General features: G+C 41.5%; 1 protein-coding gene across 1 annotated transcript in view; it reads left to right on the top strand.

Moving 5' to 3' along the window:
- The window catches only part of ADAMTSL1 (ADAMTS like 1), a 389,822-nt gene that overhangs the window by 321,703 nt on the left and 46,231 nt on the right, over positions 1 to 21,888 (top strand). The window contains exons 22-23 of the mRNA XM_064290455.1: positions 8,301 to 8,480; positions 12,295 to 12,429. Of these exons, the coding sequence (XP_064146525.1) occupies positions 8,301 to 8,480; positions 12,295 to 12,429 (315 nt within the window). The remainder of the gene's footprint in view (positions 1 to 8,300; positions 8,481 to 12,294; positions 12,430 to 21,888) is intronic.

Here is a 21,888-nt window from a genome sequence, read left to right as displayed (position 1 = left end):
AGCACAGGAAAGTAAAGAAGATGCCAAAAGGAAAGAAAACAACCTGTTCAAATCCCACTCGCCAAACTCAGCCACAGTTGACATTTTAGCATATTTCCTTGCTATTACATTTTATCCTGTTTTTTCCCCCACTTAATAATAAACAATTATCATAAAGATAATTTTAATGACTATATAGTTTTTTTTTTTATATAGTAGTTCATCTTAATAATATTATATAATTTACTCATACAGTCTCACGTCCTTAGGTGTTTGAGTGGTTAGCCCTCTACTATTATAAATACCCTGTATAACTTTCGCACAGACATGCTTTCAAAGTGTAAAATGCAGCCTCACAAATTCTTCCCAGTCCTTAAGCATAAAAACCATTAAGCAAGGAATAAGATAGGACGTTTCCTTGAAAAGTGATCCAATCCACTATACCTCTTCCCTGTTTGTTCTCTATTTGCGAAGAGTCCAGAATACTGAGTAGGATATAAGGAGTTCAGTGAGGAGAGAGTATTTCAGTCAAAATGAATGAGATGTGCAAAGGGCCTGAGACAGAAAGAGCACGCTGCATTTGAAGAAATGAAATATAGCCAGGGTGGTTGTAGCATAGAGAGCAGGAAAGAAAATAGCATGAGATGAGTGTGTAAGATCTAGGCAGGGGCTAGATCTTACACACTCATAGATTATGGTACATTTTGGGGTTTTATCTTAAAAGCAAAGGAAGCTTTTGAAGAACTTACTTAGGAGATGATATTGGTAGGACTGGTGATGCAGAGTGGAGCCATGGTGATGTAGTGTTTAAGAGCTTGGCTGCTAACCAAAAGGTTACCACTTCAAATCCACCAGCTGCTCCTTGGAAGCTCTACAGGACAGTTCTACTCTGTCCTACATGGTTGCTGTAAGTTGGAATCGACTTTACAGCAACGGGTTTTTTTTAACAGTAATGCAGAAATAAATATTTCAGAATTCAGTGATAGGCAGGCAGTATATTAGCTAGAAAGGAGCCCTGGTGGTGCAGTGGTTAAGCACTCAGCTGCTAATGAAAGGTTGGTGGTTTGAACCCACCAGCTCCTCTGCAGGAGAAAGACAGTGCTTCCATAAAGATTTATAGCCTTGGGAACCCTATAGGGCAGTTCTAACCTGTCCTGTAGGGTCACTATGAGTTGGAATTAACTTGACAGCAATGGTTATATTAGTTAGGGTAGTGTAGACTCTGGTAACAAGTAGATCTCCAGATGTATACTCAAAAACAATAAACCCATTGCCGTTGAGTTGATTCCAACTCATAGCACCCCTACAGGACAGAGTAGATCTGCTCCATATGGTTTCTAAGGCTATAAATCTTTACAGAAGCAGACTGCCACATCTTTCTATCGTGGAACAGCTGGTGGGTTCTAACGGCTGACCTTCCAGTTAGCAGCTGAGCACTTTAACCACTGTGCCACCAGGGCTCCTTCAAACACAATAGAAGTTTATTCTTTATTATTGCTTACCTAAGAGTCTAAGGAGAGTGTTCCTGGTAAGCGGAGAGAATATTTCCCATGCAGTCATCCTGGGTTACAAGATGCTGTTGGCTCCACCATCTTGAACACATGCTTTCCAAGGTCTCCCAGGGGTTACCACCATCCTATCAACCAGAAGAGGGGAAAAACAAAGTGTGGAAGATGTTTTGGAAGATTTTTAAAGGCCACACCAGAACACTTGATTGTGCTCATGAGGAACCTTTACATAGATCAAGAGGCAGTTGTTCGGACAGAACAAGGGGATACCGATTGCTTTAAAGTCAGGAAAGGTGTGCGTTAGGGTTGTATTCTTTCACCGTACCTATTTAATCTATATGCTGAACAAATAATACGAGAAGCTGGACTACATGAAGAAGAACGGGGCATCAGGATTGGAGGAAGACTCATTAAAAACCTGCGTTATGCAAATAACACAACCTTGCTTGCTGAAAGTGAAGAGGACTTGAAGCACTTACTAATGAAGATCAAAGACCACAGCCTTCAGTATGAATTACACCTCAACATAAAGAAAACAAAAATCCTCACAACTGGACCAGTGAGCAACATCATGATAAACGGAGAAAAGATTGAAGTTGTCAAGGATTTCATTTTACTTGGATCCACAATCCACAGCCACGGAAGCAGCAGTCAAGAAATCAAAAGACGCGTTGCATTGGGCAAATCTGCTGCAAAGGACCTCTTCGAAGTGTGGAAGAGCAAAGATGTCACCCTGAAGACTAAGGTGCGCCTGACCCAAGCCATGGTATTTTCAATCACATCATATGCATGTGAAAGCTGGACAGTGAATAAGGAAGACCGAAGAAGAGTTGACGCCTTTGAATTGTGGTGTTGGCGAAGAATATTGAAAATACCATGGACTGCCAAAAGAACGAACAAATCTGTCTTAGAAGTACAACCAGAATGCTCCTTAGAAGCAAGGATGGCGAGTCTGCGTCTTACATATTTTGGACATGTTGTCAGGAGGGATCAGTCCCTGGAGAAGGACGGCACTTAACAACAACCTAGAAGTAGCACATATCATTACTGCTCACATTCCCTCTTAGTCGCATGACCCCTCACAAGTACTAAGGATGCTGGGAAATGTAGCCTAACTGGGCACCCAGGAAAAAGACTTTTGTGAAAAGCTGTCAGCATAGCCACAGTCTCTATGGAGAAATGTAGAAGGCTGAAAACCTTTCCAAACTTCCGTGGCTGTTTAGATGATTGCCAAGGCTGACATTTGAGTTACTGTATGCTTTCTCTTTTCATCCGCTAAGCTACCCTCCATCACCCTACCTAAGAAGCTCTTAGAACTTACTGTGGCAAGGTCCACCTTTCAGTTAACTCCCAACCTCCAGATGTTGACAAGCTGCCATGGTGCAAGCGACTTCCAAATGTAACAAGTAGTCCAGTTAACAAGCATATCCTGTCTGGGATTTAAAAATAATAATATTATAGCATCACTCTACTGGCAGTTTAGTGGAGATTAAAGGCACTAATCCTTATAATCATAGGAAATTACAACCCGGTATGACTAGACTCATTTATTGATCCTTTCAGGCAACAGGGAGAGCATTGTATTGTTGATAAGATATGCCACAAAGGATAAAAAGTAAAGGTAGGCTCTCTTCCTTCCCCTTTTTAGATACAGATAATACCAGGGAGTCCAGAGTGGGAGCCTATCTAAGGAACTTAACAACATAGCTTTGGACTTTGTTCTGGGGTGGATTATATCTGCCGTCATTTCTCAGATGTTTCTTTCTGTAGAATGTGCTGTCATGTCATAACAGACTGGAAAAAATAATCTCCCACAACATGACCAAGCTTCCTAACAAGAAGAGAGCTAACGAAGCCAGTATAGATTCTAGAAACTTCTCTCCTGACAACAATCTTGATGTCACAATTACAGCAGAAAAGTTAATTCTAGAAGTAGAAAATATTTAAGGATTTGGCAGTTCAAAAATAGGAATGCAGCAATTCAGATTTTCTCTAAGGAGGCAGCTAGTTGAATACTTGTTCAGATGAGGTTCCTTGATATCAAATATATCTGAGTTTGAATCCCCATCTCACCATTTATGGCTCACTGATTGGCCATGGGGTGGAGAATAGAGGGGGACAGTGATTTTGCTCCCGTGTAATCATTCAGGGATCCAGACTAATGTGACTTTAGGCAGGTTTCTTCCTTTTTCTGGTTCTTTGTTATGTTATATGTCACTTTTCTCACCTATAAAGTGGAATTTATAATGGGAACTTCCTTACAGGATCACTGTGAAAAATAAATGTTTTTATAACATTTTATAAAAATGAAATGTTTATGAGACGATGTGGGCAGTTCCTGTCTGGAGGGGAGATGAAAAGGCAGAGGGGGACAGAAGCTGGTTGAATGATCATGGGGAATACAGGGTGGAAAGAAGGAGTGTGCTGTCTCATTAGGTGGAAATCAGCTAGGAGTACGTAGCAAGGTGTGTATAAGTTTTCATATGAGAGACTGACTTGATTTGTAAACTTTCACTTAAGGCACAATAAATAAAAATTAAATGTTTATAAAACCTTTGACTTATAACAAATATTCAGTAGATGTTCTTTCTCCCTCTAACGTGTTGAAGATATTTTTGCATAGCTCATGACCTCCGTATGCTCCTGATGTTTAGGTAGCGAGACTCATTCTAGACGTCAGTATGAGGCATGTATATCTAGTACCTTCTCAAGGGACTTTTGGCACATGTGAGGGCTAGTGAAGTTTCCTAAAGCATCAATGTCGTCTCTGGGGAGAAGTAAGATGCCTCATTTACTTTTCCTCTTCCTTATTCTGATTCTGTTTGTTATATGTCAAAGCCAGTCCTAAATAGACTGGCTGCAATTCTAAAGCATCTTCCTGGCATCATTCTCTCCCTGAAGCCCACAGTCCCAGGCAGGAAACCCTTAAAATGAAACACCAGCAACAACACGTCCATCAGCAGGCCCATGATGCAGGTCTGTGCGTAAGTGTGAGAGGGTTTGTTTATCAATTTATTAGAGAACTAGTCCTACAGAATTTCCCATCCCTTGCCACTTCTACTACTGCTCACTTCCGTGCTTCCAGTTTTACGGACACTGGAAGTTAACTTCCTTCTGCCGCCCTTTGCTATCCTGAACATTTTCATTTCTACTGTGAACCCCTCAGCTCTTACCTGAGAAATTCAGCCCCATTGGTAAATACCCTGTCTTGTCCTGTTAATCAGGCCCTATTTCATGGGGACACGTGGCAAAGAGTGACGGAGAGAATGGAAGAAGCTTACAACCAATACCTGGGGTCTCTCTCCATCCCTTGGCTCTCTTTCTGTTTCTCTTTTTCTCTCTGTCTCATGTTTTCTCTCTCATTCTCATTCTCTCTGTCCTTTTCTCCCTGTCTCTCATTCTCATAGTCTCTCTCCTTTCCTCTGTCTCTCATTTTTTCTCCCTCATTCTCATATTCTTTTTCTCTCCCTCCTTTTCTTTCTCTGTCTCTCTCTCGTGCTTTCTCTCTCATTCTCATATTCTCTGTCCCCTTTTCTGTCTCTTGTTTTCTCTCTCATATTCTCTCATTCTCGTATTCTCTCTCTCTCCTTTTCTTTCCCTGTCTCTTTCGTATTTTCTCTTTCATTCTCATGTTTTCTCTCTCTCTGTCATTTTCTCTCCCCCACATCATCTGTCTCAGAGAAGGATACGCTGGTGAGCAGCAGGAGTCTTCGGCAGGAATTATCAATGTCACACACAGAGAGAGCCCCAGTTGCGGACTCTGGAGGCACACACCATGCACCGTGGCACAGTTGCGGAGAGAGCGTTCACTCTGCATTCATTTAGTTATCACCCTTTTGTTGATGGAACTAAAGGCCCACTTACTCCAGGTCTCTTATTCTGCCTCTTTTGCTCTAGAAAACCTCTAGTTCCTCGAAGGGATTGTGTGCTTGCTACCCACAGTCCTCCTCAAAGGAAGATGCCAACAATAGGCACTACATATGGGTAATTCATAGCAAAAAAAGAATGAATATTTGTAGGAGCTCATTTTTCCTTGTACTTTTGGAAATAAATGAGTGGGGGTCTTTGCCTTCAACTTGCTTTTGAGAGGCCTTCTGTTGAGTGCTGGGTTTTTTGTCTTCCCAAGCTGGCACGGCTGGGTGTCATGACGCTCTTGCTCTCCCTAGTGGTACAGCAATGAAAACCAGCTTTTCTCCCTCTCACCTGTGTCTTTTCTCCAGGTGTGTTTAGAGATGATGCCAGCTCAGCCCCTCTCATGCACCTGAGCAAACAGTGTCGTATCATTTGAGCCAAATTGGCATGTGCCTCTCCCTGGTGTGAAAAGGATGTAATATCCAGGTCTCCATCCCCTTTCAGGAGCCCTGCCTCCCCCCTCCAGCCAGTTTGCCGTCCCTAGTGATTCACATTGAATTCTCTGAACAAAAGAGAGGAATGGAGTTACGTTTCTGTTCCTGTAAGAGGGAGAAAGACCCTAGAGATTTGCCAAACAGTTCCACCCGCCTCCATCTTAGGCTATGCTCCAAGGCCTGGAAAACCCCTCCTGGGCCGCATAGCAGCCAGGACACCAGTAAGTCTATGCAGTGGAACATGAGACCACCCTGTCACCCCAATTCCTGCTCCTGGGCTTGGGAACAGCAAGTCCTGAGGGGCCATAATGAGAGCTTGACCTGTTATAGAGCAGACTCCTAGTAAATTTTGTTTATCAGATTCGAGGGCAAGTTAACAGGTACAAAGATAAATCTCTGAAGACTGTATCCTTGACATTAGGCTGGCTATTAAGGGCAAAGTCTAGCCCTAATTCTCTCTATATTCTATGTATACAAATACACATGCATGCATACATACACACACACATATACATACAGGTAGTCCCAGACTTACAGCATATTCAAGTTACCGAACCACACTCACAACCGTCTGGTTGTTTGTTTTTTATTTATATTTTATCATTTTTAATATGTACCATATACAATATTGAAGCATGTAAAAAGACCATAGAGACAACTTTCAGTAATTTTCTAAGAATGCCGTCCCCATTCCCAGAGGTAACCCAGATGATTCAGAACCTTCCACAAGTGGAGTTGTTACCGCAACTGACAGAATACCAGCGTCGTCCATTTTTTACGGACATGTGGTTTTTTTTTTTATGTATGTACTAAAATACACCTGTAAGTTTATATGTAATGTTTCCAATCCCCAAAGGCAAAGATTGGATTTATAAAGATACTGATAACAAAAGGCAATAATAATGAAAACTAAAAAAAAAAAAAAAATGAAGTATCTGACTTACGTCAGAACTGACTTACGACGGAGTTGTTGAAACTGAATCCCATCCTAAGTTAGGGACTACATGTATACGTGTGCGTGTATATGTATAACGTATATGTACATAAGGAGCTCTGGTGGAATAGTGGCTAAGCATGTTTGGATGCTAACTGAAAGGTTGGTGGTTTGAACCTAGCAGTCACTTCACAAGAGGAAGATGTGGCAGTCTACTTCTGTAGAGATTACAGCCTTGGAAACCCTGTGGGGCAGTTCTGCTCTGTCCTATGGGCTTGCTGTGAGTCGGAAATTGACTTAGCAGCAGTGGGTATCGTTTTGTTTTGTTTTATGTGTGTGTGTATAAGAGAGTTTGATTGGTTTTAAGGAATTGACTCACACAGTTTGGGGGGGCGGGTGGCAAATCAGGTCAGGCAACAGACGAGAGATTCCTGCAGGCTTGTGTCCCAAAATCTGTAGGTCAGGTGATAAACCAAACCCATTGCCATGGAGCCGATTCCAAATCATAGCTACCCTATAGGACACCATAGAACTGCCCCATAGGGTTTCCAAGGAGCACCTGGTGGATTTGAACTGCCAGCCTTTTAGTTAGCAGCCATATCTCTCAACCACTGTGCCACCAGGGCTTCCAGGTCAGGTAGTAGGAAGAGTAAATAGTGAAGGCATTCTTGCCAAATTATATAGTCTGGAGGCAGAATACACTCTAGGGAAAACTTCTTTTTTGCCCTTAAGGCCTTCAACTGACTGGAGGCCCACCCACATTATGAAGGGTAATCTGCTTTACTTAAGGCCAACTGATTGCATCACTTGTAAGTACTTCATAACAGAGTCTAGACTAGTGTTTGACCAAACAACTGGGCACCAGAGCCTAGCCAAGTTGACACATAAAATTAACCATCACCAAATGTAATATCCATACAGAAAAGTGTATATATCATAAAGGTACCAAATGAACACACCCTGCCAAACCAGCACACAGATCAAGAAACAAAGCGTTACCAGTGGCTCAAGTATCTTGTCCCCACTCCCTCTTCCTCCTACTCTCTCAGGGGAGTCACTACCCTTACCACTAACAGCATAGATTAATGTTATCAGGTTTTGCTTTTTACTTACAGAAATGAAAACATTCTTTCTTGTGTCTGGCTTTTCTTACTCAATACTGTTTGTTTTACATAGTCGTAGATCATTTGTTTTCACTGACGTATAGATTTGCTTCTTACGATTTTATAATATGTTTCCCCCAAAGAATTTGGGCAGTCTCTCTTCACCTTTTCAAGTACACTTTACCAGCTGCCTCTGGTTTATCATCTTTTAACTGCCCTCTCCTTCCTGCCTCATCGTGTAAGTTTTAAAAGGCAGAATATCCGGAGAAGACTGAGAGGCCCAAGTCTTTATGTAGTTTCGCCAAAGGAAGTAGAAGACGCCCAGGCAGATGCTTCCTGCCAAGCAGTCACAGTGAGGGCCAGCCCAGAGGCCACACATGCCGCCTGGTTCACCTGCTTGTTTGGCTGATGAATTTATTTTTCTTCCTAGGTGTACCTGAAGCTGAAGTCACTTGGTTCAGGAATAAAAGCAAACTGGCCTCCCTTCACTACCTGCACGAGGGCTCTTTGCTACTCACAAATGTGTCTTCCTCAGACCAAGGCCTGTACTCCTGCAGGGCAGCCAATCTGCACGGGGAGCTGACTGAGAATACTCAGCTACTGATTCTAGGTAAACACCTCAAGGCTTCCCACTCGCCACTCCCCTTTAACTGATACAGTTAAGGACATAAAGGTGTGATATAGGGCCTTAAAGTAGAAGGAACACAGACTTTGGAGTGAGGCAGACAAAAGCTTGAGTCCTGGCCTGACCGCTTACTAACTGTGTGACCTTGGGCAAGTAACTTAACCATACTAAGCCTTAGATTCTGGTCTCTTGATGTGAAGACCTGGAAAATAAAGACTGCCCACCTTGCCACAGGGTTTATGCCAATAGAGATAATATAGGTAAAGCAATTCTTCCTAACTCCATCCATGTTAAGGACTTCTTCAAGAATTGGATAAAAACTAGAGACTAGCCTCTCCCCAAAAATTCACAGATGTAAAATTTTTCATGTAATTTCAAGAAGTTTATGGTCTAGTCTACCTAAAATCCACACATGTCCCCCAAACATAAGACCTTCTGATTAAATATCACATCAAACCAAAAAACCACTCATTGCTGTCAAGTAGATTCTGACACATAGTGACCCTATAGGATAAAGTAGAACTGCCCCATATGGTTTCCAAAATTGCAGTCTTTGTAGAAGCAGACTGCCACATCTTTCTCCTGCGGAGCAGCCGGCGGGTTAGAACCACCAACCTTTCGGCGAGCCTTAACCGAAAGCACTTAACCACTGCACCACCAGGGCTCCTTAAAGTATCAGAAAGGCACTTAAAAATAACAACAATTGCTGGGACACCATCCAGTACCCTGTGATGCCCAGTGCTGGCCCCAGCCATGTAGCAAGCTATAACCCTTTCTGTCCCCTTCGCTAGGGAAACTCAATTTTTCTTCTCCGCTGTCCCTGGAGGTTGGTGGGATGAAGTAACAGAGCATGTATTCGTCTTACTCTTAAAAAAAAAAAAAGCAATTATTAGAGGACTTATGCTAGCTTTCTCAGCAAGAGAAAGCTATCATTCAAAGAGAAACAAAAGGAAAAGTGTGAGAAGTGTAAATAATTACATGCCACACGTACATACATATGCATACACATGATGAACTTCCTCAGGAAAAATGAGCTTTATACTTCTATTTTCACTTTCTACTTTTATTTTCACTCCCGAAATTGCTGATATACCACAGCCTAGGTTTTCTAGCGCCTACCCACTCAGATCTCAGAGAGGCCCTGATGGGTTTTCATCTCCCTAGTGGTCGCACAAACCACCAGCCATCTTCAGAAGCCATGGAAAATCAACTCCGTGAAGGAGATCATTTGTTTAGTGTTGGATTTCATCCAGCCGCATTGCTAGTCCAGCACCCAGGAGGAACGAGTGCCCCACACTGAGTTATGGTGCTTAGTGATGGGTTTTTCCTTCCTAATAACCCTTCCTGATCGTCTTCTGCCAACACAGATGAAAGCCTAGGATGTGTAGCGGCTACTGTGGCTTTGCCAATGGAGTGTATATGTTTTGTGAGCCAGCTCTTAGCAGCATTCTAACTCTAATATGGTATGACTGTGAGCACGGTGCACAAGGAGTTGAACCTCTTTTCCCCGTTGAACCAAACTTGAGGGAAAAATCACTATTTAGACTCAAGGGTAGGGCTTTTCATGATCAGAAGTCTAGGTTTATTAATCAAAGTTTGTTAGTTTTGATAGGTAGCATCTCTTTTTTTCACCAACAAGAATGCAGCTTAACGTGTAAACGGAGGATTTTCTGTATAAAGCAGGGATTTCATGCTAAGTTCTTTAACTTGTAGTGTGGCAACATGAAGCGTAATGAGGTAGACTTAATGCATTCATCCATCCAGTCATTCAGTGAGTATTCATTAAGTATGACGTCCAAGTTCCATGTCACGGGGACACTGGCAAAGCTTTAGGAGAAATACAGGAGGTGACCTCTGTCCTTGGAGAATTTACAGTTTCACTGTGAAGATAAACTGGACATGTACCTAAGAAAAAAAATACTGTAGAAGCTACAAGGATTTTGAGAGGGGCAGCCACTTAGCCCAAGGAGAGCTGATCATTTTGAAGATGACACATAGCCTCCCTGTTTTGCTCTTAAGTAGTAAATAAGCAAATGCTCCTTGAGTTTCAAGAAGGAATTTTAAAAAGGAAGGGAGGGAGAGAGGCTAGCTTTGAGTATACCGCCACCATCAATTCCTAAAATCAGAGTAGAAGGAGATCTTGGGAAGTAACTTAATTTTATAGATGAGGACACTAAGGCTCAGAGAGATTAAATGACATCCCCAAGTGAATTAATGAGAGAGCCACAGCCCAAACCAAGGGCTCCTGAACCTAAGCCTAGTGTTTTTCCCTATACTATAATGAAGAAAATATTTTTAAATTATATATATATATATAAAAACAAAACCAAACCCAACCCAGTGCCGTCGAGTCGATTCCAACTCATAGCAACCCTATAGGACAGTGTAGAACTGCCCCATAGAGTTTCCAAGGAGCGCCTGGTGGATTTGAACTGCCGACCCTTTAGTTAGCGGCCATAGCACTTAACCACTACGCCACCAGGGTTTCCATATATACACATATATCATATATAATATATATGTATATTGTATATAGTGTATACATATATAATGTATATATGTTTGTATACATATATATATTTAGGAGCCCTGGTGACCCAATGGTTAAGAGCTCAGGGTGCTAACCAAAAGGTCAGTGGTTCAAATCTACCAGCCACTCCTTGGAAACCCTATGGGGCAATTCTGCTCTCAAGCTCATTACTGTTTTCTGTATGTAATGATATTCTGCAGTCAAAGGCAGAATACACAGAAGGTGTCATTCTGAAGTAGATTCAGATACCGTGGTGATTTATTTTCTTGCCATCCCTAGTAAGTGTCTAACAAGGTGCCGAGCACATAGTAGGCCCTCACTGAACCTTATTGAAATGACCATCGATTACAATAGCAGAGCTCCTGCTTCTCCTTCCACTCCAAGTGCTCTGGAGGAGAAGTGGGGAGCTGGCCCTGGGAAAGAGCAGGGTTTCAGGAGATGCCAGAGGAGGGATGATTCTGGTGCTTTTCCAGGAGAATCTGGGATCATTCCACCCTGGGTCAGCAGGTGCCTGCCTTTTTATTTGTCCTGTGGAAATGATAAGCAAGGCACGCTATTTTGTCACTTTTAGCTCTGGTTAACTCCGACCCCTGATGACTTCAGCCCTGACTCCGTGTAAAATTTTCAGCAACATAGCATCCTGTTGCAACCTCCTCTTCCTGTTCTGCTTATCTGGGTCTTAGTTGGGCATAAAAATTCAGACCACAGAGCCAATTCACTTAGCAACTTCACAACTAGATTTATTTCTTCATAGAAAAAGCCACTGATAGTAATCTTTTAAATTAGAAATTTCTGTGGCATATATCTGTGGGGATAATAACAAAGTGCCTCCCTCTTAAGGATGTTACAAGAATTAAAGGAAAAATGGAATGAAAACTATTTAGCACAAGACTTTGCATATAGGAAATGCTAAAGAAGTATATGTTTTTAAAAAGTGTGTCAGAATCAACGGCAACTAACAACAATAATATGACTTAATTTACCTGCAAATTTCTAGGGGCCCAGTGCTGCCATGATGTAAAGTAAGGCAAGACTGAAATCAACATGCCTGGTTCTTAGTACTGACCTTATCATTTCAGACATCTAAGTTCAAAATTCAGACCCACCTTGATATAAGATGGACACTCTATAGGAAAAGTCCTTTAAAAAGGTAACCATAGCAATGCCTGTCTTACACATGCACACTTATATGCATACCCTCCTCTTCCTCTCCCGCTAAGACAGCCTTTATGCTTCAACCTGCCTGATTTACCATCTGCCTTCTTACAGATCCCCCCCAAGTCCCCATGCAGTTGGAAGAGATCAGGGCCTTGCTTTCAGCCACTGGACCGAACCTTCCTTCAGTGCTGACGTCTCCTGTGGGAACACAGCTGGTCCTGGATCCTGGGAATTCTGCTGTCCTTGGTAAGTCCAACTCTCTGAAACGTTGGGCAGAAATCCAGGGCTGGACAGGATTTATGGATGGGTGACTGTTTGCAGGTGGGAGGGAGGCAGCAGTGGGGGGTGGACAACAGGAAATCACTAAATTGCCTACAGAATCCAGACTCACCAGTGGAAACTTGGCTGACTTTTCATATAAGGCGAGTGCAGTTCTCAGCCTGGACTCTAGTTTGTCTAGATTCCAGCGTGGTTCCTTTCTGAGGCCTCTTGGGCTAATGTCACAGGACAGGTCCTCTCAACCAGATTGCCTCACTAAACTTTGAGAAAGACACAGCAGTAAAGAACAGCTCCTATATCTCTCCTTGCCAACTGTCCCCCAGTACTGCCCCATGGCCTCCTCCCACCTAGACTAGAGCTAGAAATAACTCTCAAGGAGAAAGCTGTGATATCAACCAGAAAATTTTATTTAGGCCAGCCTTCTGTGGGTAGAGCCTAAAACCAACCTAGACAGACTCCTCAAGGCAAATGTTTAAATGATTTCACCAAGCACAATCTCCCTGGCATCTATCATTGGGGACCAAGTTATTGCCCACATGGCTGGTGCCCTCTGGTAGCATGGGAGTTATGCCTGCGCATCCAGTTCTGGGTCCTCATACCAGAATGAAAGCGATGCTAGAGGACCTTCCACACTCCCACCATGACCTACGGAGATGGTAAAAGTGGAGAACTCTTCTGCCTTCTAGAGGCATGAAAGAAACAGACTTACAAAATGGGGAGAAATTCTCACGCTAATTCAGTGGCCCCAAATGTTAGTAACAGTAGCCTGAATTTTTCCCTTGTCTTTAAATTGGAAGTTTCTCTGCCTCTTCTCCCCACCAATTAGCAAGAACAAATGACCCATGGGTCCCAAGTCATACTGGTGATGACTTAGCAACATGGCCACAGGGTCTGGTCGATAGGATTAGGGCACAGAAAGATTTAAGTTCAGTTTTCATTATCATTTGAAATTTGCAAAGAATCCTCACAGTAAAAAAAAAAACTTCCGATTTCTCTATTTCTTATCTGGGTAAAAATAACACAGAAATACAGTCACAAAGTAGCTTTATTCTGTTTACCATAATATATACAAACTTGCATTGAGATTTTTCCTCATCATATTGATCAGAATTCACAGAAATTTCAAATTGCATATTTTCCATGTGGTTAAAAGCTACAGCTGCTAATCAAGAGGTCAGTAGTTCAAATATACCAGGCACTTCTTGGAAACTCTATAGGGCAGTTCTGCTCTGTCCTGTAGGGTTGCTATGAGCAAGAATCAACTCAGCGGCAACAGTTTGATTGGTTGTTTTACAAATGGTAAACTTATTCCCAGTGAAATGCATATGTGGTGAACTTTTTTTATTTTAAGCTCATCACTGTGAAAAAATTATCCTAACAGTTAATCATAGCCCAGTTGCTGACAGGGTGTGCAGCAATCGCTTATTTTCTCCAAGTTCAGTAATTCTTTGGGGCCATTCAAGTGCCATTCAGCATGGTGGAAAAGTTAACCTGGTTGCATTTTTCCATGATAGCTTTCTTTTCTTTCTTCCTTATTCTGGAGTAATATTTTGTCTCATTTTAGCCATGGGCAATAAGAATTTATTGTGCTGTGTGCTGCTGCATTCTATTACTAGTTTATGGTGCTTTGTTACCTTACACTGGTGTTTAAATCTAACAGTTAAGAGACACCTTAGTGCCCCAGTCCACATCCAGACTGCTCCACTTAAATCAGACAGTGAGTCAATATCCATAAAGTCCCTGAATGTAACTGCCTGGGCCAAATGGACTGTAGTGGCGAATGGCAGTGCCTGGCCGGCACCATGAACTAGGAGAGTTCTCCATGGAATTCTGGAGATTAATTACAGAATGAGGTCAAGTATTAGAACTCTGAGAAGTAGGTCTTTTGAGACCAGAGCCCGATTGTGATGCTTTAGAACTGAGCACTGAAGGATGGGTGAGAGGGATTCACCTGCTGAAGGTGCAGCTAAACTAGGATAGAAACTGCTGTTAGGTATACTGTTGAGTCAGTTCCGACTCATAGCAACCCTGTGTACAACAGAACAAAACACTGCCCAGTCCTGTGTCGTTGCTGTGTTTGAGCCCATTGTTGCAGCTACTGTGTCAATCCATATCATTGAGGGTCTTCCTCTTTTTTGCTGACCCTCTACGTTAATCATCATAAATGGAGAAAAGATTGAAGGTGTCAAGGATTTCATTTTACTTGGATCCACAATCAGCACCCATGGAAGCAGCAGTCAAGAAATCAAAAGATGCATTGCAGTAGGCAAATCAGCTGCAAAGGACCTCTTTAAAGCGTTGCAAAGCAAAGACGTTACCTTGAAGACTAAGGTGCTCCTGACCCCAGCCATGGTATTTCCAATAGCATCATATGCATTCGAAAGCTGGACAGTGAATAAAGAAGACCAAAGAAGAACTGATGCCTTTGAATTGTGGTGTGGTGAAGAATATTGAATATACCATGGACTGCCAAAAGAAAGAAAAAAATTATCTTGGAAGAAGTACAACCAGAGTGCTCCTTAGAAGCAGGGATGGCGAGACTGCATCTCACATACTTTGGACATGTTGTCAGGGGGGATCAGTCCCTGGAGAAGGACATCATGCTTGGTAATGTACAGGGTAAGTGGAAGAGAGGAAGACCCTCAATGAGATGGATTGACACAGTGGCTGCAACAATGAGCACAAGCATAACAGCAATTATGAGCATGGCGCAAGACCAGTCAGTGTTTTGGTCTGTGGTATATAGGGTCGCTGTAAGTCAGAACCGACTTGACAGCACCTAACAACACAACAACAACTACCTTACCAAGCATGATGTCCTTCTCCAGGGACTGGTCCCTCCTAATAATATGTCCAAAGTACGAGAGATGAAGTCACACCATCCTTGCTTCCAAGGAACCCTCTGGCTGTACTTCTTCCAAGACAGACTTGTTCATTCTTATTGCAGACTTGTTCATTCTTACTGCAGTCCATAGTATATTCAATATTCTTCGCTAACACCATAATTCAAAGGCATCAATTCTTCTCCAGTCTTCCTTATTCATTGTCTAGCTTTCACATGCCTATGAGGCAATTGAAAATATTATGGCTTGGGTCAGGTGAACCTTAGTACTTAAAGTAAATCTTCCCTTTCTAACAATTTAAAGAGGTATTTTGCAGCAGATTTGCTAAATGAAATATGTCATTTGATTTCTTAGACTTCTGCTTCCTTGGGGGTTGTGATTGTAGATCCAAGAAAAATGAAACCCTTGACAACTTCAGTTTTTCCCCATTTATCATGCTGTTGCTTATTGGTCCAGTTGTGAGGATTTTTATTTTCTTATGTTGAAGTGTGTAATCCATACTGAAGGCTGTAGTCTTTGATCTTCATCAGTAAGTGCTTCATGTACTCTTCACTTTCAGCAAGGTTGTGTCATCTGCATATCACAGGTTATTAGTGAGTCTTCCACCAATCCTGATGCCCCATTCTTCTTCATATAGTCTAGCTTCTCAGATTATTTGCTTAGCATACAAATTGCATAAGAATGGTGAAAGGATACAACTCTGATGCACACCCTTCCTGATTTTAAACTATGTGGTATCCCCTTGTTCTGTTTGAACAACTGCCTCTTGGTCTATGTACAAGTTCCGCATGAGCACAATTAAGTGTTCTGCAGTTCCCATTCTTCGCAGTGTTATCCGTAACTTGTTATGATTCATGTAGTTGAATGCCTTTGCATAGTCAATAAAACACAGGTAAACATGTTTCTGGTATTCTCTGCTTTCAGCCAAGATCCTTCTCACATCAGCAGTAATATCCCTTGTTCCACATCCTCTTCTGAATCTGGCTTGAATTTCTGACAGTTCCCTGTCAAGGTACTGCTGCAACTGCTTTTGAATGATCTTCAGCAGAATTTGACTTGCATGTGATATTAACGATATTGTTCAATAATTTCCTCATTCTATTGGATCACTTTTCTTTGGAATGGGCACAAATATGGATCTCTTCCACTCGATTGGCCAGGTAGCTGTCTTCCAAATTTCTTGACATAGACAAGTGAACACCTTCAGCACTGCATTCATTTGTTGGAACATCTCAGTTGGTATTCTGTCAATTCCCAGAGCCTTGTGCTTTGCCAGTGCCTTCAGTGCAGCTTGGACTTCTTCCTTCAGTACCATCAGTTCTTGATCATATGCTACCTCCTGAAATGGTTGATCATTGGCCAATTGTTTTTAGTACAGTTACTGTGTATTCCTTCCATCTTCTTTTGATGGTTCCTGCATAGTTCAATATTTTTCCCATAGAATTCTTCAGTATTGCAACTTGAGGCTTGAATTTTTTCTTCAGTTCTTTCAGCTGGAGAAATTCCAAGCATGTTCTTCCTTTTTGGTTTTCTAACTCCAGGTCTTTGCACATTTCATTATAATACGTTACTTTGTGTTCTTGAGCCCCTCTTTGAAATCTTCTGTTTAGCTCTTTCACTTCATCATTTCTTCCATTCACCTTAGCTACTAAACATTTAACAGCAAGTTCCAGAGTCTCTTCTGACATCCATTTTGATCTTTTCATTCTTTTTAATGATCCTTTGCTTTCTTCATGTATGATGTCCTTGATATCTTCCCACAACTCATCTGGTCTTTCGTCATTAGTGTTCAGTGTATCAAATCTATTCTTGAGATGGTCTTCACATTCAGGTGGGATATACTTAAGGTCATATTTTGGTTCTCGTGGACTTGTTTTAATTTTCTTCAGCTTCAACTTAAACTTGCATCTGAGCAGTTGATGATCTGTGCCACAGTGGGCCCATGGCCTTATTCTGATTGATGATATTGAGCTTTTCCATTGTCTCTTTCCAGAGATATAGTCAATTTGATTCCTGTGATGTAGTTGATTTGATTCCTGTGTATTCCTTCCAGTGAGGTCCATGTGTATAGTCATCGTTCATGTTGTTGGAAAAGGTATTTGCAATGAATAAGTCATTGGTCTTACAAAATTCTATCTTGTCATCTCTGGCATTGTTTTATCACCAAGGCCATATTGTCCTGGTAGTGATCCTTCTCTGTTTCCATGTTTTTCATTCCAGTCACCAGTAATTATCAGTACATCTTGATCGCATGTTTGATCAATTTCAGACTACACAAGTTGGTAAAAATCTTCAGTTTCCTCGTCTTTGGCATTAGTGATTGGTACTTAAATTTAAATAATAGTCATATTAACTGGAGTTCCATGTAGGTTTATGGATATTATCCTATCACTAACAGAATTTTACTTTAGGATAGATCTTGAAATGTGCTTTTTGGCATGTGATAGAAACTAGTCCATCAAAAAAAGCAAATCTCTGCCAGAGCTTGCTCACTTAGATTTTGGCTCAGATTCTCACCCCCAGAATTCTAATATCCTCCCTCCATCTTGAACCTTCCCTTGGTGACATCCTGATCTTTTAGTGGCCAGTTGCTCCCATTTGGACTGGCTCCCATCCCTGGCTCTCTAGGTAGTCCTTTCAGAACACAGGGTGTGATCTGGGTACAAGAAAGACGAGGGACACAGGAGGTTTTGTATAGCGTTGCTGAGAAATTAGAATGTTAAGTGAGGTCAAGTTGTGGAGGATCTTGACTACTAGACTAAGGAGGTAGATTTACTATGTGGGAAACAGAGACATGTTTTTAGAGGGTTTTAAGGAGAATGATGTAGTAATAAGTAATGTTTGAGGAGAATTAATCTGACGCTCTATAGGAGTAATCAGTAGTAGGAGAGATTTAATGAAGAAACCTGATTTTGAGAGTGTAAAAACGGCTTGGCTTAGTTGTCTGACCTCCTCCAACCCCACAAGGGGGAAGGAGAACCAAGATAAACAGCTCAAGGCTGATTCCTATGAGGTAGAAGTCAGACAGGCCTCCTGTCTCCGCCATCTTTACCAATTCTGACACCAGCTGTCCCTCCCACAGCACTTTCTACTGGGCTTGATAATTCATAGCAAGGGTCACACAGAACTCACAGACCATACTCACAATTCGGGGGTTTATTCAGGAAGTAACATTTACGCTTTTGGCTCAAGAACACTTAGGACACAGTTCTTCCATCAGGGTAGCCTCTTCCCAGCGTGCGTATAGGCATGCCTCTCCCTGGCCCTAGGCCTCTCCCCAAAGGTGCTCACATTTCTCTCTCCATGGCTGGGAAGCTCACTACGCCATCTCCTGCTACCAGGTCTCTCCTGCCACCGCTTCTTACCGTCTTCAAGGTTACGGTTTGCTTGCTCTTTCTCTCTGTCTCTCTTTCCTTCTCTCTCTCTGAGTCTCTCTCTCTCTCTCTGTCTCCTGTTTTCAGGAGCTTCTCAGCACAGGGATGCTGGATCCAAAGGACATGCTCTCTGATCCTGGCTCTTTTCTTCCTTAATGGTGGTAGGATCCTCCCTCTGCTCTGGAATTGGCTCTCTTTTAAGGCAACACTGACCAGTCCCTTTGGTGGGCCACAGTTATCTTATTTGCACATCCCTGTCCAGTCACCTGGGTGGGAATTACAAAACTATTGACGGGAAAGGCCATACTAGGTAATTCATCATACCGTGAGTATAACAGAAGTTCTAAACCCGGATGGAAATATGTTGCAAAGATACTGTTAATCACCCCTCCCACAGCCAAGGCAGATATCTCTAATCAATCATAACACTCTTTTTCACTCAGCCCAGATGCTGCCTTGGAATTCATTTTAACATTCCCTGCAAACAGCCATTACTGAATCATGGCAGTTGATACACGGTACAAAACCTATTTGTCAACCCTGCGATAGACAGTAAATGATGAGATTCTGGTGTATGCATTTCTTCCATGTATGAAGATGTGGCTGCACCAGGTCCAGAAAATGTCATAGTACTATGGTGCAGGAACAGTAGCTCAATTTGGTTCTCATGTTTTCATGGGAGGAAGAGGAGGAGGATTACTTTGGATTTTGAAAGCCATGCGTCACAGCTTGCTCCTCTCCATTAATGCTTGACCGTTGACATTCCTAGTGAGTCTATCCCAGAAGTGGCTGTGTGGGTTATTAGATACTGTAGCATTGATTTCACTTCAACTCGCTGTTACAACTTTCAGAAAGGAAAGTTGATTAAACAGCACACGCATGGGCTCATCTCAGCCTCATTTTCCATAACTGTGAAGTACAGGGTTGGGACAGATGAGTCCCTTGATGCTCTCACAGTATTTGACTAAGACATGGAAAATACCCAGTGGAGGTTCGGCCTTTCAGAGTGTACCCAACCTAACCAGACCCTTTGTCCCAAGTCCTTGTTTACAGGTATCCTTTCTGCAGGGAGACCTAAACTGTGCTGAATGCTCTCAAGAGCCAGGCCAGCAGCCATGCTGCCACTCTTGGTGGTCCAGACCTAAGCAGGACTCTGCAGGGCTCCATTTTTGAGCAGCAGCATCTCGAGCCTCCCTGCAGTACCTAACCCTTTTTGTAGCCATCTGTTAAATATTGTTATTGGCCATTAAGGCCCAGGACTAATATTGTCCACAATATCATTTATAAGGCATTGGCACTGATATTTTTTTGAAAAACAACTTTTATTGGAGTTTTTATTATAAGAACAATACATCTTCATTGTAGAACAATTAAAAATAGCGAAGCAAAAAGAAAAAAATGAAAATTATCTGTAATTACCTAGCTCAGAGTATACCCGTCTAAAAGGCCTTTTTCCTAGACATTAATATACATATTATACATATCTTTTGTCTAAAATGAAATCAGAGTCTATATACTGCTTGTAACTTTTTCCACTAAGTGTTATATAGCAAATACCTCTGTCTCTAAATATTCTTCTAAAATTTTATTTTTAATGGCTACATTAGAGGTACTATATCTTATTCAACCAATTCTGTGATGTTGGACTTGAAGGTTCTTTGCAGTTCTGTAATGTTGGACTTTAAGGTTCTTTGCAATCTTTTGCTATTTTAAAAATATATATAATGAATATTTTTATTTCTCAATCCTGTGTACACCCCTGTTAATTTAAGATCAATTCCTAGAAGTCGAATTCGATTCCGTCAAAAACTTTGTGTTTTCAGGCTTTTCCACATGCTATCAAATTGCCCTCCAAAAAACTTATACCTGTTTTTATGCCCACTAGCATGGAAGGAGAGTTCCCATTTCCCCCTAAATCTTATCAACACTAGATATGACCCATATTTTTACATTTGCCCTTTTAGTTGGAGAATACACAATAGTGTAAAATATAATACAAAAAAAAGTGGTATAAATACATTTGTATTTTTATTCCTGTAATTATGTGATTTTCAACAATTTTTATTTGTAATATATCTGTCAGTAATTTGGAGCTCCGATGGCACAGCAGTTAAGAGCTTGGCTGCTAACCAAAAGGTCTGCGGTTCAAATCCACCAGCTGTTCCTTGGAAACCCTATGGGGCAGTTCTGCTCTGTCCTGTAGGGTCCCTATGAGTCAGAATCAACTTGAAGGCAACAGGTTTGGGTTTTTTTTTAATCAGTAATTTACATTCTTTTAGGAATTGCTCATTCAGGTGCTTTGTTCATTTTTGGATAGGTATTGGTCTTTTTATTGATTTGTGAGATACAAAGATGTATATATGCTTGACATATATTTCACGTTTTTTAACAACCTTATTGAGATATAACTGGCCTACAATAAATTATACATATTTGAAGCCTACAGTTTGATTTTTTGATAGATGTATACACCATGAAACCATTACCACAATCAAGATAATGAGCATATCCATCATCTCCAAACGTTACCTCATGCCCCTAGTCACAAAGATTTTCTCTCATGTTTTCTTCTATAAACTTTATATTTGTGGGTTTTGCGTTTAGGATTCTGATCCATTTCAAGTGAATGTTTGTATATGGTGTGAGGAATGGATTGAAATTCATGTTTATGCATATGGATACCCAGTTTGTTCCAGTACCATTTGTTGAAGGCATTATCCTTTCTCCACTGAATTGCCGTTATACCTTGGTGGAAAATCAGTTGTCCATCTATGTTTCTGAACTCTCCATTCTGTTCCATTGACTATTTGTCTTTATACCAGTACCACACTCTATTCAAATGCCCCATGAGTCATGAGGTTTTCCCATGTAGCTGGTGGGAAAAGGTACTACTGTTCCCTACCCTGTGGAATGCTGGCTACTGTCTCAAGGCACTAAGCAGGGTCAATCATAGAGTTTACCTTGTTTGTTTCCCATCTCTCAGGGATCGCTGTTCACTGTCTTGAAAACCATTGCTTCATATATTTTGTCCATTTTTAAATTGTTTTAGGTGGGAGGATAAATTCAGTTTCTATTACTCCATCTTGGTCAGAAGCAGAAGTGTATATATGTGACATATATGTACAAAAAAAAAATTATGTATATGTGTATATATAAAACAAGTTGCCCTCGAATTGGCTCTGACTCCTGGCAACCGCGTGTGTGTCACA

This window comes from Loxodonta africana, chromosome 9 (genome assembly GCF_030014295.1).
Source record: "Loxodonta africana isolate mLoxAfr1 chromosome 9, mLoxAfr1.hap2, whole genome shotgun sequence".
Lineage (NCBI taxonomy): Eukaryota > Metazoa > Chordata > Mammalia > Proboscidea > Elephantidae > Loxodonta > Loxodonta africana.
The sequence above is the reverse complement of the archived record's forward strand: the minus strand, read 5'-3'. Positions and strand labels throughout refer to the sequence as shown.